The sequence below is a fragment of the Haemorhous mexicanus genome, chromosome 5 (genome assembly GCF_027477595.1).
Source record: "Haemorhous mexicanus isolate bHaeMex1 chromosome 5, bHaeMex1.pri, whole genome shotgun sequence".
NCBI classification, from domain to species: Eukaryota; Metazoa; Chordata; class Aves; order Passeriformes; family Fringillidae; genus Haemorhous; species Haemorhous mexicanus.
This window is the reverse complement of record NC_082345.1, coordinates 28,090,533-28,110,553: the sequence shown is the minus strand read 5'-3', so window position 1 is coordinate 28,110,553 and position 20,021 is coordinate 28,090,533. Positions and strand designations below refer to the sequence as shown.

The 20,021-nt window shown below is 40.7% G+C and overlaps 2 protein-coding genes across 2 annotated transcripts in view; both read right to left on the bottom strand.

The window, feature by feature from the left end:
* PLBD1 (phospholipase B domain containing 1) overlaps positions 1 to 7,465 on the bottom strand; it is a 37,937-nt gene extending 30,472 nt beyond the window's left edge. The window contains exons 1-2 of the mRNA XM_059846612.1: positions 7,312 to 7,465; positions 583 to 802 (exon numbers count right to left, since the gene is read on the bottom strand). Of these exons, the coding sequence (XP_059702595.1) occupies positions 583 to 802; positions 7,312 to 7,393 (302 nt within the window). The 5' untranslated portion in view covers positions 7,394 to 7,465. The remainder of the gene's footprint in view (positions 1 to 582; positions 803 to 7,311) is intronic.
* A 2,458-nt stretch (positions 7,466 to 9,923) lies between these two features.
* The window catches only part of GUCY2C (guanylate cyclase 2C), a 50,107-nt gene continuing 40,009 nt past the window's right edge, over positions 9,924 to 20,021 (bottom strand). Inside the window, exons 20-28 of the mRNA XM_059846596.1 lie at positions 19,772 to 19,860; positions 18,955 to 19,046; positions 17,033 to 17,191; positions 15,459 to 15,651; positions 14,886 to 15,060; positions 13,864 to 13,962; positions 12,997 to 13,091; positions 12,303 to 12,379; positions 9,924 to 10,505 (exon numbers count right to left, since the gene is read on the bottom strand). Of these exons, the coding sequence (XP_059702579.1) occupies positions 10,331 to 10,505; positions 12,303 to 12,379; positions 12,997 to 13,091; positions 13,864 to 13,962; positions 14,886 to 15,060; positions 15,459 to 15,651; positions 17,033 to 17,191; positions 18,955 to 19,046; positions 19,772 to 19,860 (1,154 nt within the window). The 3' untranslated portion in view covers positions 9,924 to 10,330. The remainder of the gene's footprint in view (positions 10,506 to 12,302; positions 12,380 to 12,996; positions 13,092 to 13,863; positions 13,963 to 14,885; positions 15,061 to 15,458; positions 15,652 to 17,032; positions 17,192 to 18,954; positions 19,047 to 19,771; positions 19,861 to 20,021) is intronic.

Below are 20,021 nucleotides of genomic sequence, written 5' to 3'. Positions count from 1 at the left end.
ACATTAACCCTTCTAAACACACCCCAGTCTGCCTTCAGACCTATAGCGTAGATTTTATTTTTTTTTAAGTTGGCCAAAACAACTCCACATGCTGTGAAGTTTCAGTATCTGCTCTCCAGCAGTTTCAGTTTCTTGACAATATTTGCTAAAAACATCCTTAAGGAAGCCCAGCAGACCTTGCTAGCTACATTTCTCCCTGCCTGAGCTGCTCTCAGCTGCCTGATCAGCCACCAAACTACAAGCTGGGGAAATAACCACACCTTTTGCTACTCCTTATGCAGTTCCTTACACTTAGATTATTGTGTGATTACATTACTTAAGCAGTAATACAGATACAAACCCATCTATCCTACCAAGGTGTTGGGAGATCCTGCAGGATGAGACAGGGAGGGCACATCCTGATCCCATAATGAAGAAGCTGTACTTCATACCTGCTACTAATTAAAAGAATAGCACACAGATGGAAAATTTATCCTTAGTTTAAATGGAAAGGAATTAGGACAATGAAAGCAAACAAAAACCTCAGAAGTACAGAAATCCACTGGAAGTGCCATGAATTGAGCTGCTTCTTGAGGTACTTACGGAGCTGTGAGATAGCCTTCCAAGAAGCCAGCAACATACATAATATCTTCATTGCTTAAGGTCTGAGAGCCATAGCCTGCTCTGATCTCCAGGACTCCCCAGCCTGTTGTCTGTAGACTGTTGTTGTAGAAGCCATAAGCATCTCCACTCCTGTCCAGTGTATTCCTGACCTGAAGTATTTTTTCAGCTTTATTCCAGTACACAGTTGCATAGCGGAGTTCTGTGGTGGAGAAGAAAGGAGACAAGGGAAACAAATATCAGTAGGTGTTTCCTATGCAATACTGAAATGTCAAGACAGTATTTTGGCAATTTAATAAAGTTAATATCATAGCTTTCCATCGGGTTTAGTTCTACAGAGATCAACACTAATGCTAATGTACTAAAAGGGGGCATGAGGACTAACAAGAGTTTTACAAAACCTCACATCTAAACATTCTCATGTTATTCTTCTGGAAGTTATCTACAACTCTCTCAGTGTACAGCTCCAGCATAGCAGTTTGTCGACATAAAACTCGGAGAAGTATTTCCTTACTTGGCTCAAGAGACAATCTACACAAATCTTACTGAAAGCAGCTTTAGAAGACAGCAGGCCTTAACAACTGCAAAGGATTATAAACTACTGTTGACTTAATTTTCCACCTAAAGATTCAAAAACTTCCAAGAGCTTTCTACACAGACCATCTGGGAAACCAATCCCTAAGACGGCATAACAGAAGCACTAGGACTCAGTGGATCACAAACTTAAAGACAAAAGCACAGCAGGTATGCAATCCTTTACAAGGTACACAGCATCTGTCATTCATCTGAAATAGAATTGATCCCAAGCATGATACAAACAGGAGGGAAGGGCAAAAGACTTCTCAGAGTTTCATCTGGACTGCTGTTTTAGAAAACATTCTTGATTACTTGTGTTTTAATCCTGCAAAGCTGAAGAACAAAGAGGAAGGTAAACTGCTTTCTAAAAAAAAAAAAAAAAACAAAAACAAAAACACCAAACTACCAAACAAACAACATCAAAAAAATCCCACGCCCTACAATTCTAATTGACTCCTCTCTAAGAGGGGCTGTGATTACATCAGCTCTCTATGCATGACTGATCAAATCACTACTACATCACTGTGAAAAGAGTTAAAAAATTTTGTCAGAGGTCCAATAATCATTTGAAAAGTATAAAGGGATAAATTCATAAACAGCCTTTCTGAATGACTGCACAGCCCTCTGGAATATTATCAGCAAACCTGCTGAGGGAACACTGCCCCATCACCGAGGCCATCAAGGAAGATGCTGACCAATATCAACCCCGGGCATAGACCACTTGTTACCAGCCTCCAGCTAGGCTTTGTAGCACTGTGCACTAGGTCAGCCTTCATGACGTACTAGAGACACTTCTCATGGGAACAGCAAATGCATTGGCAGAACCAGAATTTTAGTAGTGAAAGAACTTTGCTTTTTCCACATTCTATGAAAAGAAGTTGTTACATGAGTCTATTCTGAGATGAAGTAATTCGGACTTGGAACACAGTGTTTAAAAACATGTTTTTCATCTGCCAGGTACTGAGACTATTTCAAGGACAGACATGACAGACTTTCAGTAACTCTTTGAGCAGCTATGAGCTTAGTCTTCTGTTGTCTCCTTAACTATCTTCTAGTAATAGAAGCAGTAATTTCTGCTTTAGATTAAAAGTAAACATGGGAATCACTCAGATGGAAAAATCTGTACACAGAAGAGCAGGCTGATAAGGGTCATCACTGATGAAAGCCAAAGACCACTTACAAAGCTAAAGCTTACATATCAAAAAAGTCAGGGAAAAGGAAGTTCTGTGAGGAGGTGATGCAAGGGGTCAGAGCAGAACACAACTTGCCTGTCCAGCAGCAAATGGAGGGCTGATTCCAACCAAGAAACCCATTGCAGGGCAGAGGAGAGACTGCTTGCACAGTAAAAAAAGATGTTGAGGAACAGATAAAAAGAGAAAGAACGAAGTAAGGCAAAACCATGACCATCTTTCCATCTCTTCAGGAGGCTGTGGAGAGGTGGCTGGAATTCAACAGGAATCAGGGCAGCTGGGTATTGCTATTAGTGCCTGCCAACTAAATAGTGATGTCAGAATACCTATTACACTTATACAGAAGCTGTGTCTGCCTAAAGCAAAAGAGCTGTTGGTTTCCTTTGGAAAAGAAAGTTGATGCCAAAGCCAGACAGACCCATCTGACACAGGTGCTCTTACACACCAGGCTGGGTTCCTTTGTTTTATACTCTGCCAGAGCATGAACATGCAGAGCTATTTTCAAAAGACCAATCAAACTTTTGAATTACTAATGGATTCTGCCCTGTCCCAGCTTCCCTACGTGACAAATTTAACCTGAAGAAAACCAGGACTCAAAGAAGATGGGAGGGAAGGGGAAACATCAAATTACAGGATAGTTTGCAACAAACCTTGAGAGGCCTTTAAAGGAATAGCATCAAGGTAGCTGTTATGGTTTAACAACAATGCTGGAAACCACTATTTCCCATTACAGCTTTTTCTTTTGATTGACTCATCATCTCATTTCACCTCGCAGCTGGAGTTAAAACTACAAGCTTAAAAACCTGTCTACACTACAATGTAATCAAAGCATTTAGTACCACCTAATCTGTTACAATTTTATTCTGTATTCATCTGAACAAGCAGGACTGCCTTTACTAAGAAAACCATCCAGAAGGATAATACAGACTATAGATATACAAAAAGAATGTGCACATTTTCAAACAGTCCTGTTTGAGTTCTGAAGAAAACAGAAGCCTTCCTATTGAATAACATTTATATTTTAATATTACATTTATTTTTGGAGGGTGAGACAGAAGCCCTAGCACCTCTTATCCCAGCAGTCATATTGGTCAATTTTTGCATATAAAGCAATTGCAATGTCTCCATGAACCTACAAATTCTTTCATCATCAGAGTTAAGACCTCCAAGTGTTCAGCCTGCTATAACTCCGACGAATCAGAGACTGTAATTCCACAACAGTGTTGCTTAGAATAACCTCGAAAACACACCAAAGCACACACTATCTACTGCAATGAACAAGTCAAAATCCTGGGGGAAAGGGTGGGCCAGTGGAATCACCCTTCCTGTCCATGAGCCAGCCAGGAGAACAGCACAGCATCAGCAAAGCAGAGTTTCATCACACACACCAGTGGGGTGGGAGAGAGACATGCAGAAGGGCAATGACAGAACAAAACTGGAAAAAAAAGAGTTTCTTCTCCTTTCTGGGACTGGGTGGAACTCTCCTTCAAGCTGCCTGCTTTTAATGATACGTAACCCTTCTCCCAAAGATAGATCCAGAAACAGGGACAATAGCTGGGACAGTGCTGGAATTTCTACAGCAAGTGAGAAATATCTGCTTTCTGTCAAAATTATTCCCTAAATAATGGGAAAAAGATATTCAGCCAGGAATATAGGAGGTGGTAGTGGTCCCTTTGGGTTTTAAGCTGAAACACCAAATCTGTTCTCTGCCTTTTGGGCTCAGTACAGGCATTTTGAAAGTTATGTTAAAACTGGACCTTGTCTTTTACTTGGTGGCAGCTGGAGAGTAGAAATACATACATGTGCATTAGAATATGAAACAAGCAATTAAAGGAAATACTAAGATAGAGGACTGACATGAGATGAAGCACAAGGAAAGCAGATGGTGAAGAAGACATGAAGGAATGGCAGCAATTTGCAATAAAAGAACAGAATTAACAGAGAAGATGAAAAATGAAAGAAAAGCAGTATGGATATGGCCCAAGATAACCTAAGCACACTATTACTAATATTTATTAAATAAATTAGAGCTACAAAAATAACAACTGGCATGCATTAAGAACACCAGTAAGATTTATTTGGCAATATGCAACAGCTGCTTTTCCTTAGGCTTTCCCAGCTATAAGTTGTTTTTAAAACCTATGTATATCAAGTTAGGTTACTGGACTTTATAATTAGAGAAATGAGTAGAGCTCTTTTCCTTGCAGATGAAAGAACTACAAGGTCTGGGGGTGAGAAATAATATTCATATTTTTCCTTAGTCTGCCAAGCAAGCCAACTCACAAGCAATGGAACACTGGTTAGTTCACACGTAAGAAGCTAAATTAACAATTGTGAGCCTCTCCTACTAATATGAAAACTACTGGTTTCCTTAACTACTAATTTTTATCTGTGGCTTTCCAAATGTGAAGCTATTTTGTTGTAGAGGTGTTTCTTCACAGATTCTGACCATAAACTTTCTACTAAATAGGGAAGATATCACTCTCCTGTTTCACCAAAAACTAGTTTTGCATCACTTCAAAATACAAAAATCAAAATATATTTGATTTCAGTATACCCTCCCCTACAACTAATGTTCAGTAGTAAAGATTATATTATCACAGTATAACATTTAAATATTTCAGGTCAACCATAATAAGGGTGCTTCTATTCAATGTTTTAATTTGAAAGAGCTTGACCTATTTTTCCATTAAAAATTTTATAGAATTATAGAATGTTAAGGTTTGGATGTGACCTTAAAAATCATCCAGTTCCAACCTCCCTGCCACAGGCCTGGTCACCTTTCACTAGTCCAGGTTGCTCAGGGCCCTATCCAACCTGCCCTTGAACATTTCCAGGGATGAGGCATCAACAACTTACTTGGACAACCTGTGCCAGTGCCTCACCACCCTCACAGAAAAGAATTTCCTCCTGTATCTAATCTCAATCTGCCCTCCTTCAGTCTAAAACCACTACCCCTTGTTCTGTCACTACCTGCTCATATAAAAAGTCCATCTTTCTCCTTTCTATAATCCCCCTCTGGGTACTGGAAGGCTGCAGTCGGGTCTCTCCAGGCTGAACAACCCCAGTTCCCTCAGTCTGCAGGAGGGGTGCTCCATCCCTCTGACCATCTTTGTGGCACTACTCTGATCCTGCCTATCCACGTGTTTATTTTTTTTAGAAACATCCTTTTAACTATTTTTAAAAGGTCATGTAACTCTAAGGAACAAGGGAGATTTCAATATATGGTTATGATTGGAATCTATTACAAAACAAAAGTGTTTCAGGGCTTCTTTAGAGATTAGCTTAAACCGCACAAGAAATTAACTCAAAGCCCAGTAATTTTCAAATAAAGGAGTAAATGCTTTCTTGATCTGCCTGAATATAAGCTATTTGTGTTTTCTGTTCTACTGGCCTTAATTAATCCTACTTCCTCATGCATTTCAGGTCTAAGTAATTTTTCAATTTGCTTCCAACAGGCCTGTCAATGGAAGCCTAATGGCCTGATATGAGCTTACATCAGTGAAAAGTAATATTCAAATGTGACTTATCAATTAAGAGTTTCAGTTTTGTATGGTTTTCATGGTCACAAGGATACTTACTAGAAAAGCTTAGCAAATGAGGCAAATTTGCCAAAACAGTTACAGGTACCTAGTATACGTCACCCAGAGGAAACAAAAATAGCCATTCAGCAAGTAGCTTCACTAATCTCAGAACACCTCAATTTAAGTCATATTAAAGAACATTCTCTAGAAACATTTTCCAAAGTGTATGATGAATAATCTTCAAGGCACTCAAAGCGCTAAAGAACAATGAACCAATTTAAAAAAACCTCAAACAACGGAATTTAGACAATTCACAATGCTGAAAGCCATTTACGCTATTAAATAGCCTAAAGGCATTTCTATTTGCTCCATTGTAGCTTTCCTAGTAACTCAATTATGATGTTAGAAATCAGTTGCGCAGTTGGTGAAACTACTTCTTCCTTTCATTTCCTCTAGATAATTTACAGCTGACCCTTCCTTCCCTCCTCCTAACTGAAGATTTTGCCAAGCCAGGTAAAGTTTTGAAAGTGTCTCCAAGATGAGATAGGACTGCCCACAAAATGATACACTTATAACATTTTGCAGACGTTAAAACAACCGTTCCATTAATTTCTCCTTGGTTTGTGGCACTTCATACATTAACTGGGAAATTCCTGGAAGCACCGAATCCAGCCTTTAAAACCTTCAGAACGTATTGAAAGCAGCACATGAGCGAGATACTGTGTCCCTCCCTGCCCGAGGCAGCGTGGTTGGAACAAGATGATCCTTAAGGTCCCTTCCAACTCGAACCATTCTGGGATTCCGTATGAGCTCTGAAGCGCAGACCGTGACCTATACCCCACAAGGCAGCACTAAAACTCTGCTAGTCACAAGTTGCAGCACGCTGTAGGCCACAGCACCACAACGAAGTCCTCATCCTGAACGATTCCCGTGCCTGCATATGACATTAAAAACCAGCTTGACTGGGAGCACAAGGCAATTTCCCACCTGCTGGGTCCTCAGTTTAAATCCCCACGCCCCTTCTGGGAACGGGGAGGATGTTTAGAAAGCGCTGGCACCGAACACCCACGAGGCAGCACGGCCGCGCCGGCCCGGCCGCCGGGCACGAGGTGCTCGCGGAGCAGCCCCTGAGGGGCCGGAGCCGGCCCGGCCTGCGGGTCCCGCCGTGGGGAGCGGGGCCCGGCGGCCTCGCACCCGCGTCCCAGGCAGCACGGGGCGGAGGCGCGGCTGCCACGGGCGGGGCGCGGAGCCCGGCGGTACCCCAGGAGAGCTGCAGCCTCCGCCGCAGCCGAGCCTGGGCCGGGCTACCCCTCCCGACCGCCTGACAACACTCGCGGGACAGCCCCTGTGACTCCTGTCGTCCCCCCAACCACGGCGAGGGGGCTTCGGCCGGCCATCCCCCGCGCCCCCGCTCGCCTCACCTGCGCGGCCGCCCGCCGCCGCCCACAGGAGAACGAGCGCCCAGCAGCAGCAGCGGCACACACCGCCGCCCGCCCGGACCATGCCGCCGCTCCCCCGCGACTCCTCGGAGCGCCAGGAGGCGGCGGGACTTTAAGAAGTTCCCTCGCTCAGGGCAGGTCTCGCCGCTGCCCCCGCCTCCTCCGGCGCCCGCCCCGGCCGCGGCGGCCCGTGCGGGAGGTGGCCCTGCCGGGGACGGTTGTTCCCCGCGCCAGCCGCCGGGATGTGCCCCGGGAGCGGCGGCATCTTTCCTGCCCCGATACGGGTTTGGGGACTCCAAGGCCTGGCCGAGGTGTGGGAATCACTCCTGGCCGAGGTCCGGCCTCGCAGGGTAGTGAAGGCGGGTCCCCAGGCAGGTGCCTGTGGCGCCCCTGGACTTCCCGAGGGTGATTAACCTTGAAGGGACGAAAGTTTACCAAGAACGGCTGCGAAAAGACACGAGAGGAGTTGGGCGATGCCTTATCAAAATATGCGTTTTTCATCACAGTGTGAAAAACGACAGCGAAGGGCAGCTTTCAGCCCTGTTAGAACAGTAACTGCTGTGTGTGTCCCAGCAGAAGAAATGAGGGACAGAACTTTGCCTAGGGTTTACAGATGATAGAGACAACTTTCCTTGGGGTTTTCCTTTGCACCCGTGATTCAGACAATTTTGAGGCACTGCGTTTTTTCTCACCCAGTGTTGGATATTCTGCCATTATCTGAAAAGGGCCATTATTTGGACGTTCTGTTTCAGTAATTGTTTAAGACAGTTTGAATTTGATACTGGTGCCTGTTATAGCCTCATATAACAAGATCACATGCCAACCAGTTCAGGCCAAGTAGCAAGCCTTGGCCCAAAGCCCTGGGTAAGAGCACTGTGTCTCCAGGCTATCCTTCCATACCTATCACAGCTTTGTTCTGGGCTACTTTTCACTTAGGGAGAAGGAAAAAACATTCAAACCAGAAACCAGAATTTTTTAAAAGAGTAGTCAACGTTGATTTTATTGTGGTGTGTAGGTAACAGATACTGCAGGGACAGAACCATGTGAAAAAGAAATCTTCCAGAAGATGGGTCCATCAACTCATTGCTAAGGTATTTCTCTTCACAAAATTATACAAAATTTATTATCTGAAGAACACTGGAAAGAGTAGGGCTGCTGAAAACTAAGCACTTTTTTTAAAGTGATTTTCTCAATCAGTGTCAGCAGAGGTGCTCTAAAATAATTTGTATCTCAGGGGTGTCAAGGAACCTATAAAACTCTTCTTTAAAAAGAGTTAGGTCACTTGTATCACTTCAAAGATCAGAACCGTGCTGCTTGGGGTTATCATAGGGGTCATCTTCGGGCTTGACAAGTCCAGCACTTGTCACTACATTACAGCTACACTTGCTGAGTGTTTCAGCCACAGCAACCAGAACAGCCCAGCAGTGCCCAGGAGCCCAGCAGTCACACCCAAAAACACAGACATAGAGGCAAAGCTTGTGGATTGGCACCATGAAGTAGGAAATAGCAGACTTTATATTTTTATTGTACTCATACTCTTTTTAATACATACCAGTTTTAGCACATCAGGGTTTGTTTTTTGGTCTCTTATCCTCATCCCAATGAGTGTTTCCATTAGGACACAGAGGATGGTATGGTATTAATGCCAGTTTGAGTTTCAGATTGGTTATATATCATGTGAAAGCTGTGGCTGTTGGGTACACACTTTCTGCTATTTGTCTGTATGGTGTTCCTGAGTGTAGGAATATACATTTATTAGATAAAAGTATAAGCCCTACAGAACCTCATTATTGAATTTTTCCAGTAATCTTTGCACTTCAGATCTATTTACATCTACATTGTTCTTTTAATATGTGTGTGTGTTCTTAAGAGGCAGCTTCTCTTAAAAAGAAAAACGAGAGGCAACTGGATTGATCTCTTTTAATTCTTTTTATGTTGTTTAGTTGAGCAAAAATGCTGTTCAAAACAAAATAATGATTTTGTACCAGTTTTATTGTTGAATACTGAAAAATATTTGACAATGGTGGAAGTAGTTCTGCTTTGAAAGCCAACAATGCACAAAAGGCCCTTGCAAAAGCAGATGTTCTTCACTCACTAGATGTTATTTTTTCATGTGAATGCTGATTTTCTTTTACATGTGACCCCTGTGCTTTTGTTGCTTTTAAAGCTGTTTATTAATACCAGTGCCATGGTGTCAGTTGAAGAATGAGTCATCTGAGTAAAACCTGCTTGACTGTAAAACTTCTTCCAAAAGTTGAATTGAAAAGGTCTGAGGTGAAGAAATCCAGATAATTTTATTTCCTTAATTTCTATTTCACTTCTGGTTTGGGGCAGAAGCAGAAGTGGTGAAAAGATATGAAAGTGTCTTGTTTTGCATGAATGAGTTTCATTTTTCAGGCCCAGGAGATTCAGCTAAACTTTACAAACCTTACTTCTGGAATAATCTCCCAATGTAAATAACAGAAGTGTTGTCTCTTGAACAAAGTCAGCTTGATTCAAGAAACCATTTGAAATACAGAAGAAAACAGCAGAAGAAACAAAATAGCAACATATCCAGGTTTTACATATGATATATTTAATTATATTTTCAAATATATTACAACAAATCTTTCTTCACATAAAAATTACAAATTAAATACAACATCTAAAGATCATTGCAAATTAAGGTTTTGCTGTGAATATTTTCAGAAGTAGATTAATGAACAGGCTATCACAGTTAAAAAAAACTAACTAAAACAAAAACCCCCACTATTCTCCAGACTCAAGTGCAAACATTTTCATTTACCTCAAATCATGCTGCTTGTGTCCTAACAAAGTCATCCAACAATTTCAATGTTACAGGGAAGAGAGGTTTGATTTACTGATAGCAGGTTGGATGGTAAAAAGGACGCTTGAAAAGGTCTTTTCTTTTTCCTCTAATTGCGTCTACAAGCCTCCAGCCTCCACATGAAGTTGTCCAGAGAGTTGATGCAGCTTTTTGAGTCATGCTAGACATCCAGTTTTAAACATAAGTGGTAAAATTCTCTGTGCTGACCAGTTGCAGGTATTCCAGGGTACCTGATCGGTGGCTACCTACTCGCGAAAGCTCCTGTGCCTTGGATCCTTCATTTTCCCTTTTCTGAAGACTATTGGTTATCATCTCTGCTAAGTCATCGTGTAATCGCTGCTGATTCTCCCTAAAATCAACAGGATGGGGAAAAAATTCAGTGATTCACATGTTTCTGGTGATCCTCAGGTCCCCAGAGATTTTTAAACATTTCTATTCCCACGTTTATCTTAGTGACATTCACACACTACTGATAAAAATTGGGGCCAGGACCAAATTTGGGTTCTGAATTTAGGAACAGAAGAAGATTTTCATGTGAGTTTTCCAGATAGTATGGATCAGTGTCTTTGCACAAGAGGTCTATAGCTGTGTCATTATTGACCTTAAAAAGTCACAATCACTTGCACGAAAAGGAAGACAGATTCAATCCTAATCAAAATAGTTTGTAGCTCTCAATATCATTACTTTATGGCACCAGGACTTCAACTATTCAACTTCAGGTGGCCTTCAGTAATAGAGTTGCCATTGTTTCAGAAACTTCTTCAGTGTATTTGGCTTTTGCTGGAGTACCCCACATATGACAATTTTTAAGGGGCAATCATATATGAAGAAGTGAAAACAAAAGCATCACTGTAATCCAGCTCAAGAGGTACTTTCAATTGTTGAATTCCAGAAGATTGCCAGTTCAATAATTCTGATAGTCTCAACAGATCATATTAATCTTTAAAAAGGAGTTCTGAGTTTAGAAAAGAGATGTATCAAGGTAGCCTTGACAGTATTTCCTGCTCAGCCCAAACTCTTTTACTTTCCATAAAAAAAAATAACAAAGCTCATGAGATTCTGTAGCAGATTAAAAATTTGATTATTTCTGTTTTGCAAATGCCCTGAGAAAACCTTCATATTCCACTTAATCTTCTCTTTTCTCTTAAGGAATAAATGGACAGAGAATTTTATTTGTGCAAAGGACACACTGTAAGACTCAAAATTTATAGTAGAAGCAAGCTGTAACATTTACTTATGCATTTCAGGACAAAGGATCCCCATGTATCTGGCAAACACCAATTTGCAATTGCATCAATTTGTAATGAAACGCTGTCATTTCAAAGCAGATGGCAACAAATTCCCACTTAGTGAAGAGCAACTGTACCCAGGTGTTTAGAGCAGAAAGTGAGGAACTTCCACATTTAGTGAGTTTGCAGGAAATAAAGAGGTACTTATATGCAAAATACACACTAAAAAAATGCAACAAGTTTTCCTGACTTCAATTTTGCATAGTTGCTCAAAAACATCACTTCCACTATTGCTATATTTTATTCAATTTTAATGCAAAATGATGGCTCATCTCCAGAACATCAACCTCATTTGTTTTTTAACTGATAACTTCTCTAAATGTTAGCAAGTAAGCTCTTGTTTAATTTTTAAAGGCTTCATTCCTGTGCAGTACTACAGTAACTTTGTCCACCTCTTGTAGCAGAAAAGCGCTTGAAATCCTGCAAGTTTCATCCCTCTTACAAATTCCTCCACAAGAGTTCACAGGCACAACAGAGCTGTACACTCAATTGTGGTTATCCTCTTCCTGTAGTGTGACACACAGGTGCCACTAGGACTAAACTTGTGGGAATATAAATGTTTTTCGTTTTCCTGTCCATCTCTTGCTCTTATCACATCAGCAACTTGTCCTGTAAGTCTTACAATCTTTCCTAGGCAAAGAACCTGCTAAACATTTATATAGACAACCTTCAGCACACACACAGTCCCATGTAATTAATATTTACATGTTTATATGCATATACACTATCAAGCCTCTAACAACTGAAGGCAAATTCAATGGTATAAAAAATCCACAAGTGCCAAGGAGGAACAATAAAGGCTAAAGTGCAAAGAATGGGAATTTCTCCTCCCTTTTCACATAAAAAAACCATCTTACACAGAAGGAGGTGTTGGGAGATTGTATTTCTTGTCCTCAGTACCCGTCAACCAGTAGGTAATTTCTGTTCCTCTGCCCTAAAAAAGAGAAAGCACAATTTTGGGACTAGAATGCAATTTCCTGTAGTTAATTTACTTAAACTATAATCTCTTGCACATTGCCATGTTTGCCTTTGCTTATTTTCTGTAACTGATGCTGATAGCAAAGGATTACAAATTAGATGTGAGAAGAAGGAGAATGAGGCAGATGCGGCTGCTCACTCACTTCCTTGTTCCATGACCTGAGACACAAGTCGTGGGAGAGGTGAGGAGCTGTGCTGCCTGCCATCAACTCCTAAGGACAGACAAGTAGAATAGATTGAAATAAATGGATTGGTAGATATTGGAGATTAACAAATTAACACTAGATTCATCTTCCCTTTCAGCAGATGACTTCACTCTACAATCTTCTTCCGCATGGTATGTTTCATTTATTCTCCACATCTTTATGTTGCTTTAATGTATGAGTTAGGGAGCTCTTCATTGCCTGCATTGTTTTTATAGAAGTGTCTTCAACCACTAGAGACTGTGATACCAATTTTGATCAGTAATCCTTGTTCCCCAGCTGTTAATTAAGTTCCGGGGTACTCTCAGCTATACAATGCTTTTTACAATTCCTCTTCTCTGTGTTCATGGTTGCACATGGTAAAGGTTACCTTTAAATATGTTTCTCCTCTCTCTTCGTACTGGAATTGGCAGTCTGTTCTTTTCAGGATGTTAATTGTGGAACCGCTTACATGAATCCTTAAAGCTAAAAAAAAAAAAAAAGAGACAATGAAAGCTCAGGCTGGAAGCATCTCACATACATTAAGCATATGTGAAAACTGGTGCTATAACAGAAGCTCCTTCAATTGTTATCGTCATAAATTCTGAGAGCCAAATTAAATGAGAAGCAATTACGCTGCTGTATGAAAACTCTGTCTGCACTACAGAGCATATCCAGACAGGAATAGCTGGTACAGCCCTTGATCTGAAATACAGGTGACAATGGTATCTGTAGTAGTTAGATGTCAAAAGGGAAAATAGTAATTGTGAGTGACCTATATAGAGAATGCTCATGTGAAGACACTGGGCAGAAAGAGGAAAAACTGGCTTTTGCCACTAGTTCCCTAATGGTGAAGCTGATGACATAATTGCTTCAACTTAAAATACAGAGTCAATATATTTACACAACAAAGCCATAATACAATTCTAGGTCAAACTAAAATCTGTGGTTCATAGAGTAAAATTAAATTCCAGACACATAAGTGTCATATCTTCCAGAGGAACTCAGGCAGCGAACCAGCCTACAAACTCCCTGTTACCAGCACCGAAGCATGAACAGGGAACAACTCTTCATTGCCCAGTGAAGTGCCCACTGTCACTTTGGACAATTAAATAATTGGTAGTCAAAACAAATATGGCTTTTTTATCTTTAAAACTCCTGCAAGCTGACAATATATTGCTGAAAACAGACACTCCAGTCACAAACTAACCAATAGCCTTTGCTCCTGTTACACTGACAGCTAAAATTAAATGCTTACGCAAGCCTGTGGATTCCATCCGTGAAGCTGTGTTTACTGTATCTCCAAACAAACAGTAACGAGGCATTTTTATTCCAACCACACCAGCCGCACATGGACCTGCAAATGGGATGCAGAGAGGTAAAAAGGGTGAATCAAGAGACTTGATTTATTTGGCAGGTGTCTCATTGCTGCAAAGCAGTGCAGTGCCTGGGGGAACTCTGCATTCCTTACCAATGGCAATACTTTCTACCTCATTTCCCACAGTATCTTGTGGTCTCCCACTAAAAACCAAGCCTAGCTCTGTTATTCTTGCATAATGCAATAATATAATAAAAAGGACACAGCTGCACAGTATTAATTGTATTTAAGTGGAATTTCTGTGCAGAAAAAAAGAAGTACATTTATTAACTGTCACGTTTTGAAGCAAGAGAAAAATAGAATAAGCTTGATTATGCAAGGGTGAGTAGTAGTGCTTCAAGAGGCTTCCTAGTGCCTCAGTCACTTTCTCTGATGTGCTCCTCCCCTGGCAGTTGGTGTTGAAGTGGTTGAGGAACTTCCCAAAGTCGTTGCACTATCTGGAGTTCCCCTTTGACAAAAAGTATTTTTATAGATAAATTAAAACATTAAATCCCACACAGACTCAAAGAAAGTTTTGCTTCCAAAAGTACAAAATACAGGCTTGCATTTTTTGCCTAGATAAACATAGCTGGCCATGGCTGATCTCTACTTCCATCAGAGAGAAACAATCCGTGAAGGCTTATTTGATAAAACTGGTTTAATCACACCAGGAACAGTGGCTGTTGCTCATGCTAGCTACTGACTTAGGCTGTCAGTTAATGGGTATGGGCTATTTCACTGCAGCAGAGGCAAAACAGTGACTTATTTACTTCTGTTACTCTTCCTCTATGAACATTTTTTTCAACCTGATCTTCATGAGGAGTGCTGTTGTATATGGTGTATTACCAGATCTTGTATGGGTGTTAATTCTATGCAAAACCAGGCAACAACATTGTCACTGTTGATCTAGCATTACTGTGTACCAGAGTGAATTCCAATGCGAATCCAAACAGGCAGCCCTGGTAGATGTCTCAGTTCAAAAGATCCCATGAAGCTGAGGATGTCCAGAGCCATCATGGAGATGTCCACTGCATGCCGGTTGCCATTCCTCTTTGGTAAACCACTCACCACCATGTATGCATCACCAATGGTCTCCACCTGTGGAAATAAAATCAGAACTCACTATTTCTAGACATGGAAAAGTACATGTTTAGTTAAAAGCAGAAGGATTTTATCAGATCCTCTTGTTCATGACTAAACATGTCTTCCCCTGAGAACAGGATTTTTTTAGTTTAAGGTGGCTGACATCATTTGGGTATATGAGTGTTTATAACTATAGCCAGCATTCCAATTAATGAATGTCTGACCACCTGCTGTAGGAAATTTGGTATAAGTAGGCCCACTGCAAGCGTATTTAAATGAAGTAATCATTTAAATATGACCTGTTTTTCTCTCTTTTGCTTTGCTTAGAAGGCATATTCCCAAATCCACCACATCATGCAATTTGATTTGTGTGTCCACTGGATGTAAATGAGCAGAAGTACAGAGCTAATCACCTTGTAAACATCATGATGGTCAAGAATGTGGTCAAAGTTCTTGTAGATATCGTTGAGCATATCTACCACCTCCATAGGGGTGCTGTATTTGCAGAGCGTGGTGAAGCCAACAATGTCACTGAAGTAGATAGTGACTTCTTCAAACAGCTCTGGCTCTACCCGGCCAGTCTCCTTCAAAGACTTTACTACTGGCCTGTGGAAATAGAGAAGGTAGGAACACAGAGGACTAGGGTTTACTATTAAAGGTATTTTTTCATGCAACCCAATTGCAGTATTGCTTTCGGTGTAGGAAACATTAAATAGTTTGCTGAAAACTGCCATTGTAATCACATTTTAGATGCCCAGGACGCCTTTCAGCGAGGGACCTCAAAGCACTTACTAATGGTAATTAATGCACAGACTTTCAAAATCCAAGTGTGTGAATAGCCATGAGGAAACTGACACACAGGCAACTGAGCTTCTTGGTTAAGGTCAGAAACAGGGATATTGAGTCAAATTTAAAAGTGAAATTCTGAACTTCCTGATATGTAGACCTACATTCTACCCATACAATAAGTAAGAACAGACATATTTTTCTGTTTTCCCAGCACAGAAGTAATTTCATTATAATAATTACATCAACTCATCCTGATTTCAGATGAGGTATCTTAGTCTGGTAATTTATGGAAGAAAAATTAAATACCATGATAGTCAATGTCTATTCAAGAAGGACCTTCTTTTTCTTGCAATTCTAAATCCAGGGAAATATCTGTTCCTAGTGGTGGTACTAGAAGAGAAGAACTGAAACTGACCCAGAAAATTATAGGCTTTGCACAATGCTGTGTTCCATATACAATTCAATGGTAACAGACTGGTAGGAACAACAAAAGGTGGAAGAAGACATGAATTCCTTGTTGCACTATGTATACAGCCAGATCATTCCTGACTTCCCCCAAAACTGTATTCAACGCACTTTTTTTTTACTTTTTTTTTTTTTGGCTGATGAGTCATAAAATCAATAACTGAAATACCCTTTAAACAAGTACTGACATACCAGGATAGTTTTACAATTCCAAATGTGTGCAATACAAAAAATTATTGGTATTGCCAATATTAGAATATCAGTAATACTTATCCTATGGCATACTCTGAAGAATCCATCTAACCCAGTAAAGCCCAGGCAACCTCAGCCTCTCTCTTGCATTGCTAAACCCCAGCCTAAAGTTGGACTCCACTCCTGCTTTTCAGCTGAAGACATTCCTAACCAGCAAGGTGCTAGAGCAGAGCAGAACTCTGTGATGTAGGATCACTGCAGATCTGTGTTCCCTAGAAGGTAGTGAAAAAGAGGCTTGTGCTGGAAAGGGGGATCCTGTGCATGAAGAATCGTTGAGAAAGATAATAGGTCCCAATACAATCTTGGCATGAAGCTCTACCATAGGGTGGAGAGCTCAGGGACAGCTGTTTCTTCTTTCTTTTCTCGCAGGATTAGATTAGATGGGAAGAAAATAGAACATAAACATTAATTCTGTCCCCTACTCTGCAATAATCAGGTGTGTATAAATAAAATGCCAGCAAAATTCCTCCTGTCCAGTTACCTTGGAAGTAACATGAAATTAAGCCTGTCTGCTCTGTCTCTCTCTGCTTTGTACAGCTCTGTCCTCTCCTCCACCAGGTGTTCCAGGTTCCGGGAGTACAGCTGTAGACGCCGGATCAGGGTATCCATGTAGCTTTCATTGGTCTGGCCATGGAAATTACTGCAAGTAACAGAATTACACAGGAGTCAAGAAGAAAGCACTTGTTAGTCAGAGCTGGCAATTCTTAAAGCACCCTTCAATCACCTAACCCTGCTAATATTGTGTATTCCAGATTACCTTAGGTAACCCAGGAACATTCATTTATAAGAAGTAACTGAGAAGCTCAGATTCTAAGAGGAAGCTAAAAATAGTAGGTAGAAAATTGCACATAATGTTTAGATGGGGACTTCAGCAGAAGAATTAAGACAACTTGGGGCTGTCTGTTTAGAAGACCAAAGAATACAGTGGAACAATGAACAGCCCCAGGGCTAATTTTACTCACAAAATCTTCCAGACTCAAGCCTACTAACCCCTGGAAGCAGAAGTGTGGTAACATGAGCTACTCAAACCTCTCTTTGTCTGGGCAGCCTGCACCAAAGCAGTCTGAAAGTAATTGGAACCAGGCTGACTGGAAGAGTCAGATTAGTATTGTATCCAACAGGACTTCAAAATCACTCTTACTTTAAACAAATTTTGTATCAGGGATTCATCATCTTAGACCCACCCATATTGCATGTGACAGGAGGCAACCTCTTTGCTTTTGTAGGATGGATGTCACCAACATGTTCTATGAAAAATCCTTTCCTTAGGATTTTTCCCTCCTGAGAAGCTGAGAGGCCTCAAGAACAAAATGCAATTATTATCTGCTGCTGTGGAATGCAACAGGTGGATCTGTGATTGGTCTTATCTGGTTGTTTCTAATTAATGGCCAATCACGGTCCAGCTGTCCAGACTGTCTTGGTCAGAGACAAGCCTTTGTTATTCATTCCTTTTCTATTCTTAGCTAAGCCTTCTGATGAAATCTTTTCTTCTATTCTTTTAGTATAGTTTTTAACATAATATATATCATAAAATAATAAACCAAGCCTTCTGAACATGGAGTCAACTTTCTCATCTCTTCCCTTATCCTAAGACCCCTGCAAACAATGCATCAGATGGAGGCTTAGGAGCTGAACCAAGAGGCCTTTATATTCAGCTGCAGAAAGTTTATTCAGCTGATACACTGTTGTGCATAGTGCAGCTGTCCTGCCCATGTAAAATGGTGCTGTTGGGGTTTGTTGATTGGGAGAGGCTTAAAAACTGGGAGAGCAATGTCCCAGGAGAAGTGATTAAAAGCTCACGGTTTGGTCATTGGAATAATTAATTCAGACCAAATTCTGCAGGAACAATGCAGCATTGTCCAGGTGAAAGGCCTGTGTAACCCCACAGGGTTTATCCAGCTATGACCCTTATTATTTCCCCACAACTTTGTACCACCAAAGCCCTGTAATTAATACTTGTGAGTTAAAACTCAACATTTCTAGTCAGCTTAATTTGGGACCATCCAGACTTTCAAATCATCATTCAAACATCTATGTGCATTCATTTACCAAAACTTAAATGACATGAGTCACTATCCAACACTTGACTAGAGACAGGGAGGGAATTACTTGATTGGTAAAAATCCCTAATTATCTAACTTGCTCCTTTCATAATGTACCAATCTGAAGTATGGTGATCATCTCACCCTCACTCAGGTGGGAAATTGTACATAGGTGTATGTATACGTAACATATGCACATGCTTATCTACTTTTCTACCAAAGAATAAAAGAGGACCTAAGTGAAGACACTAAGGTTTTCCACTGACTGAATCATAATCATATCAATTTACACACTTAAAAATATGAGCTTTCTAATAGAGGAGGAGTTTGGAGCATCTTACAAAAAGCGCCTGCTACTCACCTGAATATTTTAGCCAGAGTATTCTCAATTTTCTTAAAGTCAGGCCTTTTCTCTGGATCTTCCTCCCAGCAATTCTTCACTAGTGTATATACCTTCAAACAAAAATGTAAGGAAAAGTCTGCCTGAGTAATGGATATTGACAGAGAGTAGTGCTAAACAGCACTAGTTCATTAGGGAATTTCTGGTTATTCTTGACTAGCAACATATTAAATTGTGTGACTAACTGTCTTGAACCTATGGTTAGGACATTCATTGCAGGCATCTCAACTCTGTGATGACTGATCATGTGTGACATGATCTTAACTTGAATTTGCAATATACAAATGAAAGGCAAGTAATTGGATCCAGTCTTGCAGACTGGTGTCAGACACAGTTACTGACATGGTGGTAAAAGCTGTGGTAATTTCCAATATCCCATGTTTGGGGTTTTTCTGAAACTGGTGATTCAGCCAAAGAGAATGGGGTTGATTGCTGAGTATGTGAATATCTACAATACAGACACTTTCACCCACGCAAGAAGCCATAGGGGCTATGCCAGTGAAGAGAGGTATACTTGAGGAATAATTCAACCCATCCCAAGGATACTTAAAATAGGTCAGAAGAGTGGCACCATAAATGTTTATTTCTTTCCAGTTAAATAAATTCCATGACTCGTATTCCACATTGCTGCTAACAACTATAGAATGCAATTTCTTCCCACAAGTTAGGGCATTTGGCATAAAATGCATAGCTTTCACCTTCCCATGCTCATAGGCTTTAGTTTAGCCAGGACTTCCACTCTTCACCCAGAAAATGGCTTCATTAATTATTAGCTTACTTCCACCTGTCTTTCTCCCACTGTTTCCAAGGTCAGGTCTGGTCGGAAAGGCTTTACTCCTTTGCCATTCTCCACTCTGTAAAGTTTCTCTAGTACACGAAAAAGATCAAAGTTTTAACAAAAAAGTGTAAGAAGGACATTCCATGTCTATAGCAGTCTATGATGTACTGTACAAACAGAACTCTTGACCACAGTTCCCTCATTTTGATGTAAATTTCAACTTTGGAGCTTTTCTAAATATATGGCACAA